The sequence below is a fragment of the Osmerus eperlanus genome, chromosome 14 (assembly GCF_963692335.1).
Source record: "Osmerus eperlanus chromosome 14, fOsmEpe2.1, whole genome shotgun sequence".
NCBI lineage: Eukaryota > Metazoa > Chordata > Actinopteri > Osmeriformes > Osmeridae > Osmerus > Osmerus eperlanus.
Window position 1 is genome coordinate 3,971,496 of NC_085031.1, and position 23,513 is coordinate 3,995,008.

A 23,513-nucleotide genomic window follows, 5' to 3' on the forward strand; every position below is an offset into this window, starting at 1 on the left:
TCTCCGTTTCTGGGAACGTCTCCCCCCCCCCCCCCCCCCCCCCCCCCTCTCTCTCTCTCACTCTCTCTCTCTCTCTCTCTCTCTCTCTTCTCTCTCTCTCTCTCTCTCTCTCTCTCTCTCTCTCTCTCTCTCTCTCTCTCTCTCTCTCTGTCTCTGTCTCTCTCCTCTCTCTCTCTCTCTGTCTGTCTCTCTGTGTGTGTGTTCCTGGTCCTCTGGGTCTTGGTCATGTGACAGACATCAGGAGTGAGTCTGCCGTTATCAAAAGGGGCTTTGCTTCATCCTGCGTCAGCTCTGGCAGTAAATCACTCAGCCAATGAAAACACATTCCTGCTTGACGGCACACAAGAAGAGCACACGGAGAACGAGGACAGATGAGGACAACGCTGAGGTGAACCGTTCTGACACTGTGTGTGTGTGTGTTCTACAGTGAAGGGCCAGGCGGCCTCTGCTGTGTCTATGACCAACGGAGGGAGTCGCGCCCGATTGGACAGCGCGCCAATGACTCAGGTGCAAAGGCGGTCTCTTTCAGCGTTTTCTCTTGAAAAAGATTTGTCCTCAACGCATCGAATATAGTTCTTTCGTCATCTGTCTGTCTGTCTCTCTGTCTTACACTCTGTCTGTGCATTTGTCTTTTTCCACTGCAGGGGAACGATGTGGATGGGATGTACAGTGTTGCCGGGGTAACCAGGGACAGCTCTGGGACAGACAGCCGTGCGTGGGACACGGCGCACGCCGAATCCCTCCTCCAGGCCACAGACACGCCCCCGCCACCTCCCGACCTCCAATCAGATGACGGCCAGCCCTTGGCCCCTCCGATGTCCGCCCACCCCCTCCTCCCCTCCTCCTCCCCCGCCGACCAGGCCCTCGCCAGACTCAAACGCGTCTCGCACCTGACCAACCACATGGAGGCCACGTCCTTGGAGCCCTGTGCTCAGGTAGAAGTCTCTTCCTATTCGTCCATTTCCCTGTCACTGAAATCTATAAGGTTTGTTCAAAAATAACAGGGCTTATCCCCTGATCGACTGACATCAAGTGCCACAGGTATTGGCCCTCTCAGTGTGTGTGTGTGTGTGCATGCGTGCGTGCGTGTGTGTGTGCGTGTGTGTGTGCGCGTGCGTGTCTAAGGATCCATAGCGTGCGTTGACGTTTTCCATTCTCCCCTCGTCTCCCTTCAGCCCCACTCTGGTCGCCCTGGAGGTGGACAGTGACGACGGCGAGGGTGAAGGTCTGGGGCCGACGTCTCCCCTCTCGCTCCTCCCCTCGGACCCTCGGCAGCAGCAGCGGGGACGAGAGGGACACCGCGGAGCCCTCCCCCGACCTGGCCTGCATGCGCTCGCACTCCGCCTCCTCGGCAGGCCAGGCCGCTCCCTCCAAGGTTAACCCGTCATGGGACCCTTCGACGCAGCTCCCCTCCCCCAGGTCTTTCAGCCCCTTCACAGACAGCTTTGGGTACGAACGGAGCTTTCTAGAAGGGCTAGTACACGAGGGTGTGTGTGTGTGTGTCGTTCCAGGGCGCGGTCGACCCGGGGCTCCGCCTGCGCTCCTACTCCTACTCCTCCCCCAAGGTCAGCCTGCGCCCCGCCCACTTTACCCGAGACCACGCCTCCGCCTCTTCCTCCTCCAACCCAGCGGCCAACCCCGGCTCAGGTCAGCGTCGGCATGACGACCGTCGGAAAATGTGCTCAGCTTTGTTAACTTAGTCTCGTGAGGGGGGGGGGGGGGGGGGTTTCCCTTTGCAACGTCTCATTTGTTTTGACCTGTTTTTTGTTTAGTTTTTTTTATTATTAGAATACTTCTCTGGGAAAACGCTTGTTTTGAACTGTGTGAGGGCTGCTCCTGTTTCTCACTTGTTTGTCGTTGTGAGAGTGAGTCGACCAGGGGCAGGGGTTGGGGGGGGTGGCCATTGGGGAGGTGGGGGGGGTAGTGTGAACATTTATCTTGACTTGTAGTTTAGTCTGCTTTCTACTAACTACAACACCTTTTGTGTCACTAATACTACATACACTTAACCCTGATATGTTCACAATGGATATCATTTTGCATTCGTCTGTATGCTATGGGTTTTGATTTCATCAAAACCCAAAGTATACCAGACCGATAAGACGACGCAAAATAGCAACACCTTCCAAATCCAGTGTAAATCTATCAGGTGTTGACTGAACTGGACTGTCGGTGCTGTGTGACCACCGCAGCAGGGACCTTGCTTGCCCAATGTACCCAACCCTCCTCCTCCCTTGAGGTAATCCCTGATCTCTATCTGGGTGGATAGTTCCGAGGCCCGTGCTCCTCGACCCAGCTGACACGCATCCGGTCAAGTCAGATCAGCTCTTATCCCGAGGACGGAAAGGAGGGGAGTCTGGGAGTGCGAGTTGTAGTGAGCTCTGTGTCCACTCTGCCTTGTAGATGGCGTGTTCCACAACCTCTACCACAGCAGATCTCTCCTGCAGGCCCTCTCTCTGTCTAAATCTCTGTCTCTGCTCCACCCTGGTAGTAAGTACTTCACCTTAGCCCTTAGCTGCCGAGACCGTGCATGGCATGTGTGTGTGTGTTGACCTCTTGCATGCGCTGGCTTGGCTGTCTCCGTCTAATCGCAGGGCAACCCTATTGCGGCCTTCCATGCGGGTGTCATCAAGCAGAGACGCGTGTGGGTGTCGGCAGTGATGTCATCAAACAGGGACAGACAGCATGGTTGCTCTGGGTGGCCTGGTGGTGAGGCTGGCACACAGGGCTCCTCTGTGGTCATGCACGGTCCTCTGCCAAGGCTGGCATAGCTACCGATCATATGTCTGCTTGTCTGGAATATTGCCCTGTTTCCACCTCGTGTTGGGTCTGCGGTGTCATTGATTGACTGTATGGGCTGTATGTGAAAATCCTCTAACCAATTCAGAACCAGGAAGAGTGTGTAGTTAGTCACAAGAATCCTCACATAGCAATGGCTGATGATACTAGCTCAGTCTTTCCCCATGGTTTACAGCTTTGGAGGGCGGGGGTGGGGGGGAGGGGCGACCATGTAGAGACAGAAATGACATGCCGTTGTGTAAATAAAATAATGGTAATATAATGGTAGGGGAAACACTGTAGCTAGGATGCTCAATAAAGAACCAAGTGGGGGGGGGGGGATTAATGCTAAAAAGAATCCATGTTCAATTTATCATTATACAATTGATACATATGTGATGGTAAGAGTATGTGTTGGTGTAAAGGTTAATATAGTTGAGTTCTAGCACGTGTGGTAGATGTTTTATCTTTCTATTCCTGTCCACAGAACAGCGAGCCTCCAGTCTGATTGACCATCCACAAGATAAAAGGTACTCATTCATTCGCTGACGTGGACAACACCAGTTTCCCCTTTCACAAGTTTTGAGTTTATTTGCCATTTGTAACAAGTACAGGTACAGGATTAGTTTGAATTCTTCCAAATCCTTCTCGATGAATCAAGTGTATCATTTGAAAAACTCATTTGTATTTTCCACGCATTGTGGAAAGTTATCTTGAAAAATGAGTCATTTGACCCTTTGTTTATACTGTAAACACTTTATACACAACAACTTGTTTTACTGACTCCTATGGTCCTTTGCTCTCCACTGGTCTTTAACCCTCGTGCTGCCTTCGGGTCACATGACCCAAAGGTTCATAACGAACCATCGTTGTGTTTACCTAATTTTACGCAATACAAAAACAAATAAAAATAATTTTCTTTTAACCTTCGCAATGTGGGGGGTCTGAGACAGCCCAACGGTTAAAAGAAAATGCTTCACTTTGTTTTTGTATGCGGTAAAGTTGTCGCAATACGACGGTGGGTCACAATGACTGATGGGTCAGAACGACCCGAAGATAACACAAGGATTAATGTTGCTCTCTCAGAGTGACAAGCGGTTACTCTACCTTTACGATGTCACAGACTCTCCCATTGATATTGTCTCTGGTCTGTGAGCGGCGTGAGGTCACTATGGCAACTTGGTTGCTCGGTGAGCGAGGGCTCTGCGTTGTTCTGAAGTTCACGCTTGTCTCTCTTCATCAAACTTCTTTTGTCCCTGTCAGGCCTTCAAGGCTGGTTTCAGATCAGTCGCTCGGAATAGCCCGGTTGTGACGCACGGAGACCGATACCTGCTTCAAAAGACCCCTACGTGTGTGTGTGTGCGCATGTGTGATCATCAATCGCGATCCAATAAAAGACGTGCAAATGGAAAATGAAAAAAAAAAAAAAACTGTTGCTTTGGTTTTACATACGCAGTTCAAAACAAATTCCGAACACAATGCTTCGTGTTTTGTTTGGAGTTCCCTGCTGCATTGAGACACAGGCCAGTAGGATTTTACTGCCCTCTGAAAGACAGGGGACGAACAAAGAGAACACATCCTTTATACTTCCTGCCTCAGAGTGCTCCTGTTGTTTGAGAGCTTTGTAGGCACCGTGCCAGCTGCTTGGCCCTGTCCTCCATTCATCTGCTGGCAGGGCCTCTTTTCCACACGGAAACGGCACCCCCTGCTGGGGGACACGGAGAGTGTGGGAGAAATTTGTGTGCGTGTTTATGTTTTTGTGTGTGTGTGTGTGTGTGTGTCGTATTGTTTCACAGGTTTGTGTGTGTGTGTGTGGGTCTCATCATCGATATTAAAGTGTGTTTGGGTTTTGCGTGTGCTCTTGCAAAAGGTAACGTGTGTGTTGTGCGTCTGATCCTAAAGTTGTGTGTCTGCCGTTCCTCATCAGGACATTCAAGGGTGTGTGTGTGTGTGTGCTGTGTTCCTTTAGGGAGATCAAGTTTCGGAAGCGTGCCCAGTCGGCAGACGATGAGGGCAGCGTTGAGCTGGCAGAATCCCTCCAGCACCTCACCCTCTCAGAGTTCCTCAAAGAGTATGTGGGCACTGCCCCCTGGCATCCAGAGTTCGCCCCAAAACCCTCATGGTGCCCACCTACTTCCCTTAGAGTCGCCCCCCCCCCCGCCATGCCTATTTGGCTTTAAACGTCTAATCACTCCCTTTGAACTCCACTACCCACAATGCAACACAAACCACTTCCTCACGATTAACCCTTTGAGATTCCCAGTGTAGATGCTCTATCGTATATGTTCATTAACCATGATTGGCTTTCTACCGGATCACTGAATATAGGACATACGTGTGTGTGTGTGTGTGTGTGTGTGTGTGTAAGTGCGTGTCTAACTAAACCTTGTCCAGCCGCTCTAACCGACTGTAATTGTTTAGTCTTCACACAACAACACTACTGAGAACAAACTTTCCGGACTCTGTCTGGTCCTATCGACTGGTCCTCTCCGGCCCTGTCGTTTGTCCCCCGCACTCGCTCGGGTGTCTGACCAGCAGCATCCCGACCGGGGAGACAGGTGTGTCTGTCTAGACTCGAGCAGACAGTCTTGATCTGAGATGCCGACGTTTGCCTCGCGATGCAGCTTCCTGTTGCATGTGGGCTGTGACCCCCCCCCTACCAGCACTTCCAACTAACCGCCATGTTGACGACACGCATCGTGCCTGAGCTTTGCACTCCCCGAGTTACTCATGAGCTTCTGCCTCGCTTACGGAGGGCAAACGTGTGACTAATGATTTAACCGCCAGTCTGACAGCGGTGTGACTCCTTTTGTGTCTTCCAATGTCCCCAGTGTATGTTTACGTCTAACCGTTGCCAACTGCGTAGCATGTGATTTGTGCATGCCGTACTGTGGCGCTGCCAAGCGCGTGCGTCCTGACACGCGTGTGCATGTGCAGGATCGAGGAGGAGGAGTGGGACAACTACAGCATCCCGTCGAAAGTGGAGTCGGAGAAGTACAAAGTGATCCGCACCTTCAGTTTCCTGAAGAGCCGCATGTCGAGCACACGGAGCAAGAACAAGGTAAACGCCCGCGCCAGCGCAACGCACACACACGTACCTTCGCTTTCCTCAAAACTGTGTGTGCATATGCAAACCAGGAACGCTAACACTCTCACACACAGTGTTTGTTTCAGTAGGACATCCAAGAACAGGATGAACGCACGCGCGCATGCACACACATAAATACGGCATCGGACTCTGCGCACGCACACACACCGCGAGAAGCTTGTTTGTTTTCATAGTGTATGAGATCCAAGTCCACGCACGGCCACGCACACTCTGACCCTCACAATACAATAGGTGTGCCTGTTAAAAAGTGTTGTAAAACTCATCGTAAAGCACCACATCCTGTTAGTCATGGAGCAGGGATCGTAGCCTCTAGACCCAGACCGCACCTGAGGCCATTTATTGGAGTATCTTCCCATAGTCCAGAGGACAGTGAAAACGGCATCCAGGAAACCGTGCCCCTTGATCCAGATCGGCCTGTTTGTTTTTCCGGAAGAAGAACAAGGAAATGTTTTGGAGAAAATATCTTCCAGAAGGTCGAGCAGAGAGTCCTTGTGTCAAAATCTCTCTCTCTTTCAATCATTAACGCGGGAGGGGAATGAGTCAGGTCTGAGTTTGGAAACTCCCGTCGGTCCGTTCCCCCTCTCGCACCCTCCCTCCCTGTGAGCTGTTGACGCACTCATCCACTTCCTCAGCGCTGAACTTCCTAACAGGCGTAGAAGAAAAAAAAAAAAAAAAAGGCGTGGAATCAGTCATTGTGCTTTTCACGAGGTCGCATGTCCACTCGGGGACGGGAGTGTCGGCCGTCTCCGCATTCACGCCCTAGCTCGGAGCTCCGCTCCCGCGCCCGGGCCGTTTCTCTGTGTGAAGCGCGCGCTGCTGCCTACTATGTTTCCCCCCGTCATGTCTCTGGCCTGGTTTTCCAAGGGGAAGGGGAAGGAGAAGGAGAGAGAGGGGAAGGACAGGCAGCTGAATGGCCACCGCTTCTCCTCGGGCTCCTGCGTGGGCCCCACGGTCTGCCTGGTGTGCGACAAGCCTGCGTCGGGGAAGGACCTGCTCCACTGCGCCAGTGAGTAACACCGCTGTGCCGGGGTCGCAACACCATCTTTATCGCCGCCTGATGTGTATGTGTCGATCATCCGTGTAACAAGATTGAAACGCAGGGGTAGAATACTTGGTATGTAATTGAATTTGGGGTTGTGTCGCTCGGATTTTCCACTGATGCCCACTAAGTGTGCACTGTGCACCTGTGTCCCTATTAGGCTGCACTGTTCTGGTTCACAAGAGCTGCAAGGAGTCGGCCCCGCCTTGTCTGAAGGCAAGTCCCTTCTGACCCACATATGGGTGTGTGTGTGTGTGTGTTTATGTGTGCATGTGAATGGCAGCCGTGCGAGTGAAAACACCTCGGATAATATCCATGTTGACTGCTCCAACAGCAGTGTTAACATGTTGGTTCCTGAAAGTCACAGTGTTCTGTATCTCTCTCTCTTTCCTTCTCCCTCCCTCCCTCCCTCCCTCCCTCCGCCCCGCAGAAACTCCACGACAAGTACGCGGTGACCACGGCGAAGAGTAGGACCTCCTCCCTCCCGCAGAGTGAGTCACGTGACGCGCTTCCAAGGTCCCCCTGCGGGGGCCGTGCGTCGCAGCAGCAGCTGTTGTTGTTGTTGTCCCCTGAAGCATGACCGCCGCCCCTCCTCTCCTCAGACTTCACGGTGAGAGAGAGCCTGTCGCCGTCTGCCATGTCTGCCTCCGTGTCCGTCGTGACACCTAAGGAGCGACGGGAGCCCGCCCTCTCACCAGGCTCTCTGCCCAGCCCCCTGTCCAGGAGCGCCGCCGACAGGTCAGTCAGCTCCTCCCGCTATTCAACGTGGAGCGCTGACGGGTCCCTTTTAGAAAAGTGACAAAGTAACAAAGTTGTCTCTAGATTCGTTTTAGGGCTTGTGAGGAGGGTGACAATGAGTTTTAGGATGATGGTGAGGGTGATGGTATCTTGTATCGTCTCAACAGGCTCAGCGAGAGCCCTGAGATGGAGAACGATAGCTGGAGGATGTCTGGCCAATCAGAGGAGCTGCTGCAGGCCACAGAATCCTCCACCTCCACTGACTCCTCCCTCGGAGAAGGTACAGCAGGGACGGAAGCCCGGAGGGGCCAAACTACGCCAGGAATACAATTTTGAGTGTAAAAAGACAAAGGAGGAAAAAAAAGGTTATTAGTCATGCGAGATGTCTGTACCCCCCCTTCCCCTGCAGACTGTGTGGACGCCTGTCTCCAAAGCGACCTGGCGGCAGATGCTCTGGACTACGAGGCCGAGTCGTGGAGCCTGACGGTGGAGCACAAGTTCTGCAAGAAGCAGGACAAGCGCGTCGTGAAGAGACAGGACGTCATCTACGGTGAGAGGGGAGCTAAGCCAGCGAGCGAGCGGAGGGGAATGAAGTCAGCCCGTTTCTAGACGGCATGTGTGCCGTCAGTCACTCGTGAAAGCTCACAGTGTGTGTGTGTGTGTGTGTGTGTGTGTGTCGACGCCTCTCAGAGCTGATGCAGACAGAGTTGCACCACCTGCAGACGCTGTGCGTCATGGCAGAGGTGTTCCGGCGGGGCATGAGAGAGGAGGTGCTGCTGGACGCCGAGGCCGTGGGGCGGGTCTTCCCCTGCTTGGACGAGCTCCTCCTCTTCCACCACGGGTTCTTCAGCGCCATGAGGGAGCGCCGGTGTAACTCCGCCCACCCCCACGGCCATGGCAACTACCTCATCCAGCACATAGGAGACGTCCTGCTGCAACAGGTGGGAGGAGTTTCTCTAAATACTCGGAATAACAGTAATAATTGATGTAAAATAAACGACCGTCAATTATTACTTTGACTAGTCAGGCCACAACAATATATTTGAGACCTTTGTTGTTGTGATGTGACCTCTTTAATGTTGTCCTTTTTTCAACAATGGCCTGAATACAAAGCAAACTACTACAAACAGTAATAAAGAAATGACTGCTTTTTTTTTATTTATCAGTAAACAAAAGCATCAACTGTGGAAATACAGTATATAAAAAAAGATTTAGGTACCGGAGTTAAACTTGCGTCTGGTGGCTTTGCTCCCACGCAGTTTTCCGAGGAGAACGCAGAGAGGATGAAGCAGGTGTACGGAGAGTTCTGCAGCCACCACAACGAGGCGGTCAGCTTCTTCAAAGAGCTCCAGCAGCAGAACAAACGCTTTCAGCTCTTCATCAAGGTGTGCCCCTCTAGAACACACCTGACATCCTTCTGGAACCTTCACATCATCTTCCGACGATTTATGATGCTCCACTCCCCACAGACTTAAGCTAGCGGTTGCTAATGAAAACAATCCCAAATAGCATCATATTATGGCTACTGTGTAAGACTGAGCTTAACCCAGACCCAACCCTTGACCCTAACCCCAACCCTTGATCCTAACCTCAACCCTTAACCCTTTACTATTTCCAGCAACAAAGTATCAATTCTCTGGCCCGGAGGAGAGAAATCCCAGAATGCATCCTGCTGGTCACCCAGCGAATCACAAAGTACCCGGTGCTGCTGGAGCGCATACTGCAGTACACCCAGGGTGAGTCTGCCTCTCTGCTGCCCCCTGCTGTCCCCAGGGAGAAAGACAGACCTGGGAAAACTGGCTTTCTGCCTTTTGTTTTCTTGATAAACATGCTGATCTGTATGATCCCCCTCCCTCCCTCCCTCTCTCTCTCTCTCTCTCTCTCTCTCTCTCTCTCTCTCTCTCTCTCTCTCTCTCTCTCTCTCTCTCTCTCTCTCTCTCTCTCTCCCTCTCTCTCTCCCTCTCTCTCTCTCTCTCTCTCTCTCTCTCTCTCTCTCTCTCTCTCTCTCTCCTCTCTCTCCCTCTCCCTCTCTCTCTATCTCTCTCTCTCTCTCTCTCTCTGTCAGAGGACACGGAGGAGCACACAGACCTGTCCCAGGCGCTGGTTGGGATCCGGGAGGTGATCGCTGCGGTGGACCTGCGGGTCAGGGAGTACGAGCAGGACCAGAGGCTGCAGGACGTGCTGGGCAGGATCGAGAACCGCAGCTCGGCCAAGCTGAAGAACGGCTCCACCTTCCGCAGGCAGGACGTCCCGGGGCCAGGCCGCACGCTCAGACACCTGGGGGTGCTGCTGTGGAAGACCGCCACGGGGCGGCTCAAAGGTCCTACACGCACCCTCACTGCACACACACACACTCAGTCACTCACTGTTCAAAGGGTCTTTAAAGTATCCACAGCTGAAGAAAAAAAAAAAACATGTCACAGTTTGATTTGTCTACTCCCTCACTGAGTTTTTGTTTTTCAAGTAGGGGTGTTGCGGTATACCAGTATTGAAGATGAGCGTAATATAAAAGCACGAAATATGAATATGACACTACCGTGTAAATAACCCAGCGCCTCTTAAATCATTTGAGTTTCTTTTTGTTCAACATTGGCAGTAACGCACCTTAATCCTGGTTGTCACCTGCCATCAAACTGAACAAAATCGAACGAAGAAGAAGAAGAAAGAAAAAGATGAAAGTTTCAAGACCTACTTTATCCAACGTATTCTGTATTTGGTGTCTGAGCTCACACACACACTCTCTCCTCTCTTCAGATGTCCTGGCCCTTCTGCTCACAGACATAATCATCTTCCTACAGGAGAAAGACCAGAAGTACATCTTTGCTGCTGTGGTACGCCTCCCATTAAGGACCACCGTTAACACGTTCACCATTTTGTCCGCTTAGTTCTCAGCTGCACAAAAAATGTAAACGATGGCTCCAACAGACTAGTCGTACTGCATGATAACGGCCGCTTGTAAAATGACGACCACCTTTTGAGATGCCATATATTCTGGCCATATTTCATTATATCAATGCCCATCAATTATATACAGTATATACATTGTATATACATTTAAATCACATACAGTGTGAAAGAATACAATACTGAAAACAATCCTACTAACAAGTAAACACAGCAGGACTCGAAAAGAAGATGGCCGACCTCACGCGGCCTCCCCTTCCTTCCCTCCCCGTGTCCCTCAGGACCAGAAGCCCCCGGTGATCTCGCTGCAGAAGCTGATCGTGCGCGAGGTGGCCAACGAGGAGCGGGGGATGTTCCTGATCAGCGCCTCGACGGCGGGGCCGGAGATGTACGAGGTCCACACCTCCTCCAAGGAGGAGCGCAACACCTGGATGAGGCTCATCAGGGAGGCAGTGGAGAGGTGTGCGGGAGAGACGCAGAGAGCGAGAGAGAGTTGTGTGCGTGTGTGTGTGTGTGTGTGATGGAGAAAGCTAGGGAGAGGTGTGTGTGGGTGAGACAGACAGTGATTGAGAGAGGTGTGTGTGAGACAGATAGTGATAGAGGGAGGTGTGTGTGTGTGAGATCGATAGAGGTGTGGCTGTGCGAGATGGAGAGAAATTAAAAGAGGGGGTTGTAGAGCTAGACATACCGGAGAGCAGGCTACAGGAGAGGGAGAAAGAAAGAAATGGAGTGAGAGAGAGAGAGAGAGAGAGAGAGAGACATTGTTAGCGTTAAGATGTAGATGAGCAAGCGCATCAAGTTTGTCTGTGTGCAGACGGTGATGGCTACAGTGTTTACCCATGTGTGTTGTGTTCAGTTGTCCAGAGGAAGAGGAGGAAACCACCAGCGAATCAGAGGAGGAGAAACGAGCAGCCGAGGCCCGTGTCCAAAAGATCACCAAGCTGCAGGGTGAGGCCGTCTGCTCCAATTCTCCTGCTCTTTCTCTTTGTCTGCTTGTGTGTGTTTGTGATTGTATGTACGTACATGCATGTGTATGTATCTATAAGAGTGTATCGATGTGTCTGTTCACGCTGTGTGTGTGTGTGTGTGTGTGTGTGTGTGTGACACCTCCAGAGAGTCTAGGCAGTCAGGACCAGCAGATCTGCTCCAGCCTGGAGGAGAAGCTCCAGGTCTACGCCCAGCTCTCCGCCCTCAGCGCCAGGGGGGAGGAGCCACATCCCAAGCCCCGCCTCCTGGTGCAGCCCCACCCAGAGGAGGTGCCCCAGGCCGCAGTGCTGCTGACGGCCGCGCTCCGAGAGGGTGAGACACACACACACACATGCGTGCTCAAATTGGGTCAAATGCCGTACACAAACACACTTACACCTTGTTTGCTTACACACACATGCCCTGTCATGCACACACACGCTCAAACACACACATGCTCAAACTGGGTCATATGCTGTACACAGACACACGTACACACTTGTTTGCTAACACACACATGCACATACACTCGCACACACCCTATCTTACCCACTCTATGCCTGTGTTCCCCAGCTGAGCACCTGCGAGCCACTCTGACCTCCAGGACCTGCTCCCCATCCAGCCCCGTCAGGGACCCAGAGACAGACCCCCTATCCCTGGGCAGCAGCCCATCCTCCCCCCTGGGGCCCTCCTCGGACCCAGAGCCCTCGCCTGGGGAGCACGAGGTCAGGGAAGTGGGCTGGACAGATTCCGAAGCCCTGGTCCTGCAGTCTCTGACCCACCTCCAGACGCCAGACACCGGTAACATCAACCTCAAGGTATAGAAGACCCTCCATCTGGGATACAGATGGGCACAACCGTCTATCCATTCCTTAGAACATTTCATTTTGATGTCAATGGCCTAGGCTATTGTTTAATTGCTGCTTCATGACACCAACGTGAGGTCATCACAGGCCCCTGAAGGAGCAATTACGGTTGTGAAGGCACCTCTTTCATAAAACAATTAGTGGTGTTATGATGATGATGGGTATGGGATGTGTTTGTGAATCTATATCCGTGGTAGATCGGCTGGCGATGTTGTGTTCGGTTACCATTTGCTCCCTCTCACTACCCCTCACTTTTACGAGCCTTCACTTCCCAAACCGTGTTTTTTCCGCTAGATGGCCTCGCTGGCACAGTGGCCCCATCGCCACTAGTTGTGTGAATAATTCATTACGTCTATCAGAATTGCATTTCGGTCTTAATGTGGTGAATTATTGATCGCCTCGTAATGAAGTTAGAGGCAATTTAATCCTCAAGGGTGCCGTGTTATTAAAAATGGATATTGAGAGTTATACCCCAATTTCCCCCATGCTACATTTATGCTATCGTTCGCAGCTTTCGGTGCCGCGTGTTAGGTGAAGAAGCATGATAGGAAAGAGAGAGAGAGAGAGAGAGAGAGAGCGAGTGAGCGAGGTAGTTTTGACTGTCTGCCGTGTGTTGTGTGTAGTGACACCATATGGCCTGTAGGGGGAGCTATAGTTCCGCAATTGCTTATATTCACTAGAACAATACATTACATTTACATTTAGTCATTTAGCAGACGCTCTTATCCAGAGCGACTTACATTAAGTACAGGGACATTCCCCCAAGGCAAGTAGGGTCCTTGGGCAAGTGCCTTGCCCAAGGACACGTCAATTTGCACGGCCAGGAATCGAACCGGAAACCTTCTGATTACTAGCCCGATTCCCTAACCGCTCAGCCACCTGACTCCCCAATAGATTCACGATAGACTGAAGTAGGCTCTGTTTGAAAAGAGAGAGCACTGAACACACACGTTTCTATCACCGAGACTTCTTGAGGCACAGCCTCAAGAAGAAATTAACTTTATATGTTCTGATAGTCAAGTAGATTGAAGAAGGAGCCAGAATATCTAGGATATTCTGGGATGGTTGCTGTGGTATTAAATGGAGTTATGTGAAACCAGAAACTGAGCTCTTGATAAACGGAAGTTGATGATTCATTCTGTTTACCTGGTGTGTGTGGGTGTGTGTGTTTGTGTATGGGTGGTGTGTATGTGTGTGTCCTTCAATAACAGGTTGCTCAAAGTGTTCAAAGCCTGACTCAGTTGCTGTACAGTCTACAGGTGAGCCCAGCACACCATATTTGGTGACTCACCACAGATCACAATTACCTCAGTCTAATTCAAGCTTCATGCACCGACACACACACACACACACGGCCACACATTGTATACACACACACACCTGGCAAGCAACAAACGGATGCACACACACACGCATGGACTAACCCTCCCGACATCCTCAGCTCCCATTGTCACCCACCACTCAGGTTCTCATTTAAATTCCACGCAAACCCCTCTTAGCCCCTGGCAGGCACAAACACTTCCTATTTTCGAGGCGTGCTCAGGTTTCCGCAGATGAAGGCTTAGTGTGTGCGCGCCTGCCTGCCTGCCTGCCTGCCTGCACCACAGCTTCTGTAAACAGGCTTCCAACAATCAGCGCCATTGTCTGAAGCTGTAGGATGCAGCCTGCCGGAGAAGGAACCAATTATCCTATTCTTAGTGGGAGACCAAGGGCTTGCTTTTATCTCACTGTGCCTAGGATGTTGTTTCATAGAGATTGGGTTAATATCCTGGATGTGTGTGTGTGTGGTTGTGCACGTGTGTGTGTGTGTGTGTGTGTGTGTGTGTGTGTGTGTGTGCGTGTGTGTGTGTGTGTGTGCGCGTTCACCACATGTTCAGTGACCCATTTTCATATTAAAAAATACCTCCTTCCTCTACCTAGTCACACATGCAAAGCGTTCTATGATAGATGTGCGTGTAGGTATAGTTTTGTTTTTCTGAACACACTTTTCCTGAAGTCTAGTGCCTGTGCAGTAAAACACAATGTTGTCCTCACATTTTGTAGTGAAATACTCACATGCCCCTTACTAAAAACTGGCGCTTGTTGGGACCACATGCAACCACAGACGGTTGAACCACACTTTATTTGCATGGTCTCCGTCCTCTCAGTTTGAATCCTACCCGGTCCTAACTTCAATTCAATGTAGCAGCTAATATGAAATACATCTAATATGCAATACATTCGGTGCCCTTGATGTCAGTCACACCAACACCACAAAGCCAGTGGAACACACCTTTTTAACCCTGTAAGACCTGATTTTAAAATTTCAACATCACCTTCAGCTCTCCAAAAAACACATTTGCCGATAAGATTTTTTTGGAACGACCACATTTACATACAATGTACAATGGGTCCTATTGTCTTGCCTTGCAATGCTATTGGATACATTTGGTCTTTCATAGCGATTAAAGAGCTAAAGGTGACGTTGTAAGTTAGCTCTTTTACAACTTGTTGTAAAAGGGCTAATTCGAGCTAAAACAAGCACCCTCAAACCCCTTCCACCCAGGCGGCCGTGACCATCCAGGACAGCTGCTACGAGGTCCAGCGGCTCCTCCTCCGCGAGGCCCAACGCTCGCCCCCCCGGAGCTCCGGCGGAGCGCCGCACCCGCCCTGCCTCCGCGCCGGCGCCCTGCAGGAGCAGGAGAAGCAGCGCAACCTGGAGAAGCGGCGCGAGGAGGTGGCGGCCGCCGCCCGCCTCCACGGCCGCCTCCGCCAGGAGCGCCTCCGCTGGGAGAGGGAGTGCCAGGCGCGCCACAGCCAGCAGGGGGAGCTGGAGAGCAGGCTGGAGGAGCGCGAGAGCCACTGCCTCCTGGAGGCGGCGAGGCTGCGCCGGGAGAGGGAGGAGCTGCGGGAGCAGCTGGAGGAGTACCAGCAGAGCCTGGAGAGGCTGAGGGAAGGCCAGCGGAGTGTGGAGAGGGAGAGGGAGAGGCTGGAGACCCAGCAGAAGCTGCTGCAGAGCTGGAGGCACAGCCGGCAGAGGAGCCTGCCCGTCATGGTCATCCCCTTGGATGGCCTGCAGGTGTGTGTGTGTGTGTGTGTGGGGGGGAGAAAAGGTCATGGCCGTGTTTTGGTCTGTGGGGAGGTGGAGGGTTGGTTAAGAGAGTGTGGAGCGTGCGCCTGTGTGCCTGCGTGCGTGTGATTGTGTGCTGCTGTAATGTCCACAGGGACCCCATAAAGCAGAATATCCGACGGAACACCCTCCCTGCCTAAAGCTGTGTGTGTGTGTGTGTGTGTGTGAGAGAATGTGTGTGTGTGTGAGAATGTGTGGACCAAGGGCACAGCAGACCTGGATGTACTGTACACCCGCTAATGAGAAAGCCGCCTTCTCTCATACCCAGCGCCAGAAGCCTGAGCTACGGTGGCCTTCTCAGTCACACAGAGCAGCGCAGTCCAGTCCTTGATATATGACCCGCGATAATGAGAGCAATTTCAGCGTCATTCGTCTTAGTGCTCGGCGGCTCCCCTTCGCTAATAAACAACTTAATGATTGATGATAATTAAACTGCAGCGAATAAAAAGCACCGACAAAATAATTAAAACCAGGGGCGCGCACACCGCGGAAAACCAATCAATCGTCTCCAAAAAGGACTTTAATTATTCAAATCGACACTTTGTTTGAAAAGCGGCACGGTGAAATGTCCCCCGCGGCAGCGAGGGAGGGAGGGAGGGAGGGAGCGAGGAAGAGAGGAGGATAAAGAGAACAGTGTTCCTCCTGCCCTTTGCCTCTTTCGGGCAGAGGGAGAGAGACGCTAAGGCAGGAACGTCAATAGTGAAATGAATCCAGCTTTTACCTTGCCGTGTACTAGGCAGTGGGGAGGGGGGGGGGTGTAGAGCAGGAGTGTGTGTGTGTGTGTTCAGCCGGTTGGTAGGGTTGACGAATACGAGGTCTAGAATTTGACGCTCCCTCCTCTTGCTTCTTGCCCTGCTGTATGTACGTAGCTTCGCAATGCCGAGGCAGGTATGACCATTTTTGCTTTTCAGTCGTGACCAGTGTAGACGAGGCAGTGCCTCAGCGATGGCGGCGATAGTTTGTGTGGGAGTGTGTTTGTGTGTGCGTGCGTGCATGCTCGTTGTGTTCCCATGCCATGGTTAAACCAGACGCGACATTTCAAAGTGAGTCAGGTATAGAGCGAGCAGAGACGGACGCTTTTTCTCTCGCCTCTCGTAAATATCTGTCTCTATCTATCTCCATCTCCTCCGTCTCTCTCTCTCTCTAATTACCAGTGTTATCTTGATTGTCTACAATGTGCTCAAGAGGTGTTCATTGTGGCTAATTGGTTGCTAATACGCACATTTAGTCCATGAGTCAGGCCAGAGCAAGCTTGGTCAGAGCAGGCTAGGCTAGGCTAGGCTAGGCGAGACCAGCCTCGACGACACTATTACTCTTCATTGTGCTCATCTGTTCCACCAACATCGTCCTCGGCTGCTCTGCTCTATACGTCCTTTTTCCTTCCTGCCTAGACCTGCACTGCGTGTGGCATCGCTCTTAGGACATTATGTATGGATGAGGTGGTCAGGGAACCTCATGACATAGCTCCCAGCCTGAGTGACACAGATCGTTAAAAGATGGCCGGTAGGTTATGATGGTATTGCGTCGTGATGAAAAGGCACTTGAGCTATTTTGAGATTAGGATCCTTTGTGTGTTATGTGGATAAGGAATGAGGTTTGTGAGCGACTTCGCTTCACAGCGAAACCAACATCGAGGTTAACGAAAACACCGAAAGGATTTCACGACGGATGTGCATGTGGTGCCGTTTCCGGCTTTGTTTACGTTGTCATGGCATCTCTTTTTGCTCCCCCAGGACTGCCCCCCTCCCGGTCAGCCAGGCGGCAACCTAGACGACGGCTCGGTGTTCGTAAACGAGGCTGCGTTCGCCAGCGCCACGCTCAACAACCGCCACCGCCACGTTGCCAGGGGCTACGCTGACGATGCCAGCGCCCACAACAGCCTCAACAGCTTGCTGGCGCGCTCGGGCCACAGGCAGCCCTCCCTGGCCAAGCCCCTGCAGCCCCACACAGACCCCCCAGGCTGGGCACGGGGCACGGGACACCTCTATAGCCCACTAGCGGGACCAGGGACTGAGTCGACACCCAATGGTAAGAGGACACACAGTGTATCTAGTGTAATTGAACCATCCGTATCACTATGCTGCACCATATGATTATTTACGCCCTTTTTGGGGTTTATATTGTCACCAACAGGTGGTGTTATGTATAATATTGTACCCTACTGTAAGTGGTGCTAGCTAGTCTGACGTGTGTTGGACATGGAGTTCAAAGGGGGAAACCACTCTGAACATAAGGCAGGCAGTACTGTACTGTACTATACTGTACACTTTACAGACTGTACACCTTTTGTCAACTTATTTCAAAGGCCCTCATCTTCTTTTCCTGCTCTCTCTCTCTCTCTCTCTCTCTCTCTCTCTCTCTCTCTCTCTCTCTCTCTCTCTCTCTCTCTCTCTCTCTCTCTCTCTCTCTCTCTCTCTCTCTCTCTCTCTCTCTCTCTCTCTCTCTGTCTCTGTCTCTGTCTCTCTCTCTCTGTCTCTGTTTCTCTCCTTCTGTCTCTCTCACACACAGCATGATCTCATATGTTATGCTCTCAGGGAAGGATTGTAAACATGACCTGTGCCCTTACTACCTCTCTCGCTCCTCTCTCTCTCTCTCTCCCTCTCTCTCTCTCGCTCCATCTCACACGCTCGCGCACTCTCTCGCTGCCCATCTGTCTCAAGGCTATCCCCATTTCCGATGTGAAACCTTGACTGTCTTTCTTTCCTAGTTAATCAGTGTCTCCTGACAAATACCACCCCCCCCCCCACCCCAACCACAGCCTCTCCATGCCAGAAGCCAAGGCAAAGCAAAATCAATGGGGTCTCTATCTATCGACCGGCGGGGAGGACCAGAGCGCGTGAATCACATCTCGCCGCCGACGGCTGACTGATTGGAGCATTGATCGGGAAAATCATTACAAAACTCATTACAGCACGACTTGTCATCGCGGGAGGGAGAAACGGATGGACGAGGGGGGAGGGAGGGAGAAGAGGGGACGCGGAATGAGCGACGTTCATTCAGATATTCATCTGCGTGCGTCTGCCCGTGTGTCGCTCTGGTCTGGGCACGTCACACGTTTCGAATGCCCAGGCCTCAGCCTGTCCGGCCGACCCTCTTCTAAAACCCTCGGATCAACCAGGTCCGCTCAGGGATATGCTCTGGAATCCGCTGTGTCCAGCATGCTATGGTAACTATGGAAACTATATTCATGTACAATACATGGACTTTGAAGCTGTGCTGTGTACCGCATGTAGCAGGCTGGACGATCGCTCGCCATCGATCAGGATGTTAACCTTTCTGAAGGTATTGACCTGTCCTGAGCCCTGGCGAAACTAAAGACTACACAAGGCTTTACGAGACAAGGCGGACACAAGGCTAGGGTCGCCTTCAACCGGACATTTACCCATAACGCACCTGTCTCCGGTCCCTTGAAATCCGTCTCACAATGCACTGCTCCTAGGGAGCTGCCTGTATCTCGTCTATTTTGGTCCAAAGGTCTCTTCATGGCTTTCAGTCGCCTTCCAATTCAGACTCACACCCTCCTGTACACACCTTCCCAAACTCACAGGACTCCCCTATGCTCCCAGCTGTCTGTCCATCCATCCGTCTCTCCATCTCTCCATCCATTTATGAGACACCTTCCCCACGCCCCATCCGCTGAACGTCTATACGTCTCCCCTATCCCTCCATCCGTCTACTCATGCGTCCATCCGTCTACTCATCCCTCCATCCGTCACCTATACGCCTCCCCCTTCAATCCATCCATGCGTCTGTTCTGTTCACCCCTCCTGTCGACGTCATCTCGATGTCATCCGAACATTATCCCCCCCTCCGTGAAGTCCCCGTCCTCCTGTGTATTAGCGGCCTGCTGTACCTTACAGTCCTCTGTGAGTTGACTTCCCGTTTCCCGGCGGGGTAGTGTTTTCACCGTTGCACTTGCCGGATCAGGTGACTCCAGCGGTGCTATCTGTTCATCTAGGAAGCCAATGCATCACCATGAGAAATGAAGGGAAGGCTGAAAGTATGAACAATCTCTTTCAAATGCTAATCTTCAACAGTCACAGGTAACAAAGCGCCTTTCTGGTTCCCACTTGCAGATGTGGGGAGCGCACGTTTTCGCACACACAGACTCAAACGGGGACATGCACTGTCACACACGCACTCAAACGGGGACATGCACTGTCACACACACACTCACACACTCTTCTTTCATTGGATTTCCATAATGTGTTTCCGCGCAGTGATAATAAGGAAAAAAGTTTGAATAACTTTTCCTGAGACTTTTGATCAGATGAAAGCAATCACATTTTCCCTCTGTAGCAACGGGGGGATTGCGGCTTAAAGAGATGACTACCAAAGAAGACTACCCGGTAGAAAGAAAAATGATGAATGGAGAGATCCTGATCAGTTTAGAAGTTCAGACTGTAAATAGATGAATGGAACGCAGCACAAACACTAAGCCCTTCCGCCTGCAATAGTCCTGGGTCCAAATAATAACTCACCTCATGTTACATTCGCTAAGTATCTGTTTATATTCGCTGAAACAGTTTTCAAGCTTTTATTTTTTGCGGTTCCATTATTATTATTATTTTTCCTCAATAGAATGACCTTCAGCGTTAAAGTTTATGTGGGCCCCTGGTTGGAGGCCAGGGAGTGAGTGAGTCTTTGTCCAGAGGGGAGATAGGATACCGCTACCCCATCTATCACAGTCCCGGTGTGGGGCCTGACTGAAAGCTAATAGGCTAGCGTGTGGCTAACGGGGCCGAGCTAACAAAGCCAGCCTAATGCATCACACACAGACACATTCCTGCTGCCACACAATGGGCCGATTTATAAAGCCGGCCATCTATTACCACCGGCCGCGACAGCACACCTGCCCTAATGCTGGACGCCGCCCACACCAGGGCTCTCCGCTAACACGCGCGCTCGCTAACACGCACGCTCACACGCGCACGCTCACACATACACACATGCATGCTCACACACATACATACACGCACGCACACACTCACACACACACGTACACACACTGTTTCCCAGGCCAACTCCTCTTGCGTTTCAAGGCTATGACCATGCACCTGTTCTAAGACCCCTCCTCTCTCCCTCCTTGTGTCCTAATGATGACAAAAGTGACATTTTCAAATGGAGCAGAGATGATGGATCTCCAGAAACTGTTCCCCGTGTGTGTGTGTGTGTGTGTGTGTGTGTGTGGCCTGCAGCTTAGGTGGTTAATATTACTAGTCCGCTTTGAGGTTAACGGGGAAAGCTGTAAAGATGAGATTACTGCAGTTTATCTACCTGTGGGCAATCGTAGGTGACCATATGTCTAGTGTTTCTCCTCCCCTGTCGCTAACCTCCTTCCACCTTTTGAGTTATTTTACAGTATCATGTCTCTGTTATTGGTAACCATTACTGCTGCTAGTGACTTTCGACTGCTTGATCTTGAACGGTCCCCAACGCGTGCTTTTTCCCCTTTGTGTTTCTCAAACAGACGCAAACACACACAGGTGTGTCAGGGAGGCCTGGTCGTCCACGGCAACAGGAGTGGGCCACTTTCCAGGACCACCGACTGACGGCAACCCCCAGCTAGACCTTACCTCTCTAGTCTCCATGGAGACGGAGAGTGGGGAAGAGGACGGCGCTGAGGAAAACATTGTTTACCTCTGATTGTGTAGGCAGTGACTGGGCGGTTTAACTTAGTCCCAAAAACCAGGAAGTGAGGCCTGGAGGCTAAGAATCGATTCAATTTACAAAAACGTTATTTGACGTGAGACCATGCATCACCCAGGTTGATGGAGGACAGGGGCTAGACCCCTGCGGTTATCTCTGATCACGTCATCTGCAGGCATTCAACAGACTCTCTCCTCTCCCAGTGTGATACCTCTAGACCAGACAGGCTGTCATTATGTACGTGGGTTTGAGTGTGGTTGTGTGTGTGTGTGTTTGGGGAGAGCGAGGGAAGGGAAGAGAGGTGGAGGGAGAGAGAGATGGAGAGGCTCACCTCAGGACTGACAGGGTGGCTGGGTGCCCGAGGCCTCTGGTGACAGAATCAGGTTGCTCCATTCTCCCCAGCCTCTTATTGTTTCCCATTCATTTCCTTTCCTTCCTTCCCTCTCTCTCTCGCTCTCACTCCTTTCTCCGATATGCCTCTCATTACCCCGTCCTCCTCCTGTCTCTCCACTCTCTCTCTCCCTCTCTCCCCCATCTCCAGTCTCTCTCCTTGCCGGTCTCTCCAGCTTCTGTCCCTGCCTGCCTCTCTCTGGTCACTTTCCCTGTTTGTCTTTCTCCAGACTCCCCCCCCCCCCCAACTCTCTCTGCTTTCTCCCGGGTCTCCCTCCCTGCCTGGTGTGCTCCGATCTCTCTGTGGTCTCTCTGCCTGGTCTGGCCCTCCGGTCTCTCTTCCCGCTCCCCCCTCCTCCCCTGGCTGATGGTCTGGCGGGAGAATAAACCTCTGGCCGCCCATTCATCAGACAAGCTCTATTTACAAGGCGAGAGGGACGCGGCAAACACATTAGCGATGAGGGATGAGGTGAGGGGCTCCGGTCAGGAGGGCGCGTCCTCCTCCGCCCCCCACCCCACCGCTACCCCGCCCCAACTCGGCCCAGCTCACACCATCATTTGTTTCCATCTGATAGACTTTGTTTCGTTGGAGGGAGATCATTATTTTTATTTTATTTTTGGGGGGGGGGGGGATTCTGAGACCGCAGCAATCTGTCAGTGTTATCTGTATCGCTACTCTCCAGGATCACTGATGTTCTAGAATAAACCACATAGTGAACCATGGTGAAGAGGAGACTGCAGGATGACCGGACAAACTTCTCTACGTTGCATACTGTACAGTACGTGTACTTTTGGAGTTTAGAATCTATGGCACTGCCCTTTGGAAAGTGAAAAGGTTGTAATTTATGAATATTTAAAGAGTTCGTTTTAAACGAGCGTACCAAATACGACAAAATGAGCTCCTTCTGACACAGACTGTCCGGCGGATGTTCTCATTCACTTTTATTTGGGCACATATATTTCCAAGCACATACTTCGGCTGCATTTATTATGGGATGTTGATGAGAGCGGATACTGTTGCTAGGTGGCAGGTTGTTAGCGGGAGATGGATAACTGTAACAGTGCTACCCGTCCCCCAGCACTGCGCCTAATTAAGGTTGTATCTAAAATATTGCACTTAAATATTCATTTCGGATAAAATATAACTGTGGTGTTATGTTCCCTTGTGGGCATTGCCTGTAAAGTTAGCTTTGCTTTAGTCAGGTTAAGGTGTAACTAGATAGTTCTACACTGTCACCAACCACCATGGTAGATAACCAAATTTCTCAATTGGTAGAAACTGTACATTTGTGTAGGATTGGTTAATTTTCTGTCCTTGGTTAACAAGCTTAGAAATACAAGTGTGTTTATTTAGATGTGAATGTCAGTTTAGTTGATGTGATAGTCAAGTGAATTCATGCGTATATTTCAGTGCCTTTTGTCATGTTATTTATTGTGAGTGTTTTTTAATGTTATTGTTTCACCGTGTTCTCTTGGGCTGTGTTGTACATGGATCACCTGTATCTTTGCGTCAATATATCATGCATTAAAACATGATTGTAAACACAAAAATTGTATTCTTCTCATTCCATAAGGTTCTCACTCCGGGTTTGAACCTTCTGCCGTTGATGTCTACCGGCACCTTCTGTGCTGCCTCAGCACTGTCTCATGCTTTCTCTTTGGGGAGAAAAGGCATCGCACAATCTGTTGAACCGTTAGTGAGCAGTGTCAGCCTAAAGCAGCACAGACGTCTCTTTTTTTCTTTGTCTCTCCTTCTCCCTTTCTCTAGCTTGCTGTATTTTTTCCCCTCTCTTTCTCTCCCTCCCTTTCTCTCCCTCCCTTTCTCTCCCTCCCTTTCTCTCCCTCCCTTTCTCTCCCTCCCTTTCTCTCCCTCTCTTTCTCTCCCTCTTAATGGATGTTTGGGAGACATTCTGTTGAGGGCGGCGGGTGGGTCACATACTCCATGGCAGCTGTCTAGCAGAGCTG

General features: G+C 51.3%; 1 protein-coding gene across 1 annotated transcript in view; it reads left to right on the plus strand.

Annotated features, from left to right (window-relative positions):
- arhgef28a (Rho guanine nucleotide exchange factor (GEF) 28a) overlaps positions 1-23,093 on the plus strand; it is a 41,380-nt gene extending 18,287 nt beyond the window's left edge. The window contains 28 exon segments of the mRNA XM_062478151.1: positions 428-507; positions 645-985; positions 1,176-1,275; positions 1,277-1,375; positions 1,512-1,647; positions 2,404-2,490; positions 3,266-3,308; positions 4,748-4,849; positions 5,716-5,839; positions 6,752-6,893; positions 7,087-7,142; positions 7,357-7,417; positions 7,529-7,664; positions 7,832-7,944; positions 8,074-8,214; positions 8,355-8,605; positions 8,924-9,049; positions 9,283-9,400; positions 9,730-9,984; positions 10,419-10,495; positions 10,850-11,028; positions 11,425-11,516; positions 11,682-11,867; positions 12,108-12,352; positions 13,612-13,659; positions 14,946-15,458; positions 17,243-17,537; positions 20,980-23,093. Of these exon segments, the coding sequence (XP_062334135.1) occupies positions 428-507; positions 645-985; positions 1,176-1,275; positions 1,277-1,375; positions 1,512-1,647; positions 2,404-2,490; positions 3,266-3,308; positions 4,748-4,849; positions 5,716-5,839; positions 6,752-6,893; positions 7,087-7,142; positions 7,357-7,417; positions 7,529-7,664; positions 7,832-7,944; positions 8,074-8,214; positions 8,355-8,605; positions 8,924-9,049; positions 9,283-9,400; positions 9,730-9,984; positions 10,419-10,495; positions 10,850-11,028; positions 11,425-11,516; positions 11,682-11,867; positions 12,108-12,352; positions 13,612-13,659; positions 14,946-15,458; positions 17,243-17,537; positions 20,980-21,155 (4,322 nt within the window). The 3' untranslated portion in view covers positions 21,156-23,093.
- Positions 23,094-23,513: the final 420 nt, after the last annotated feature.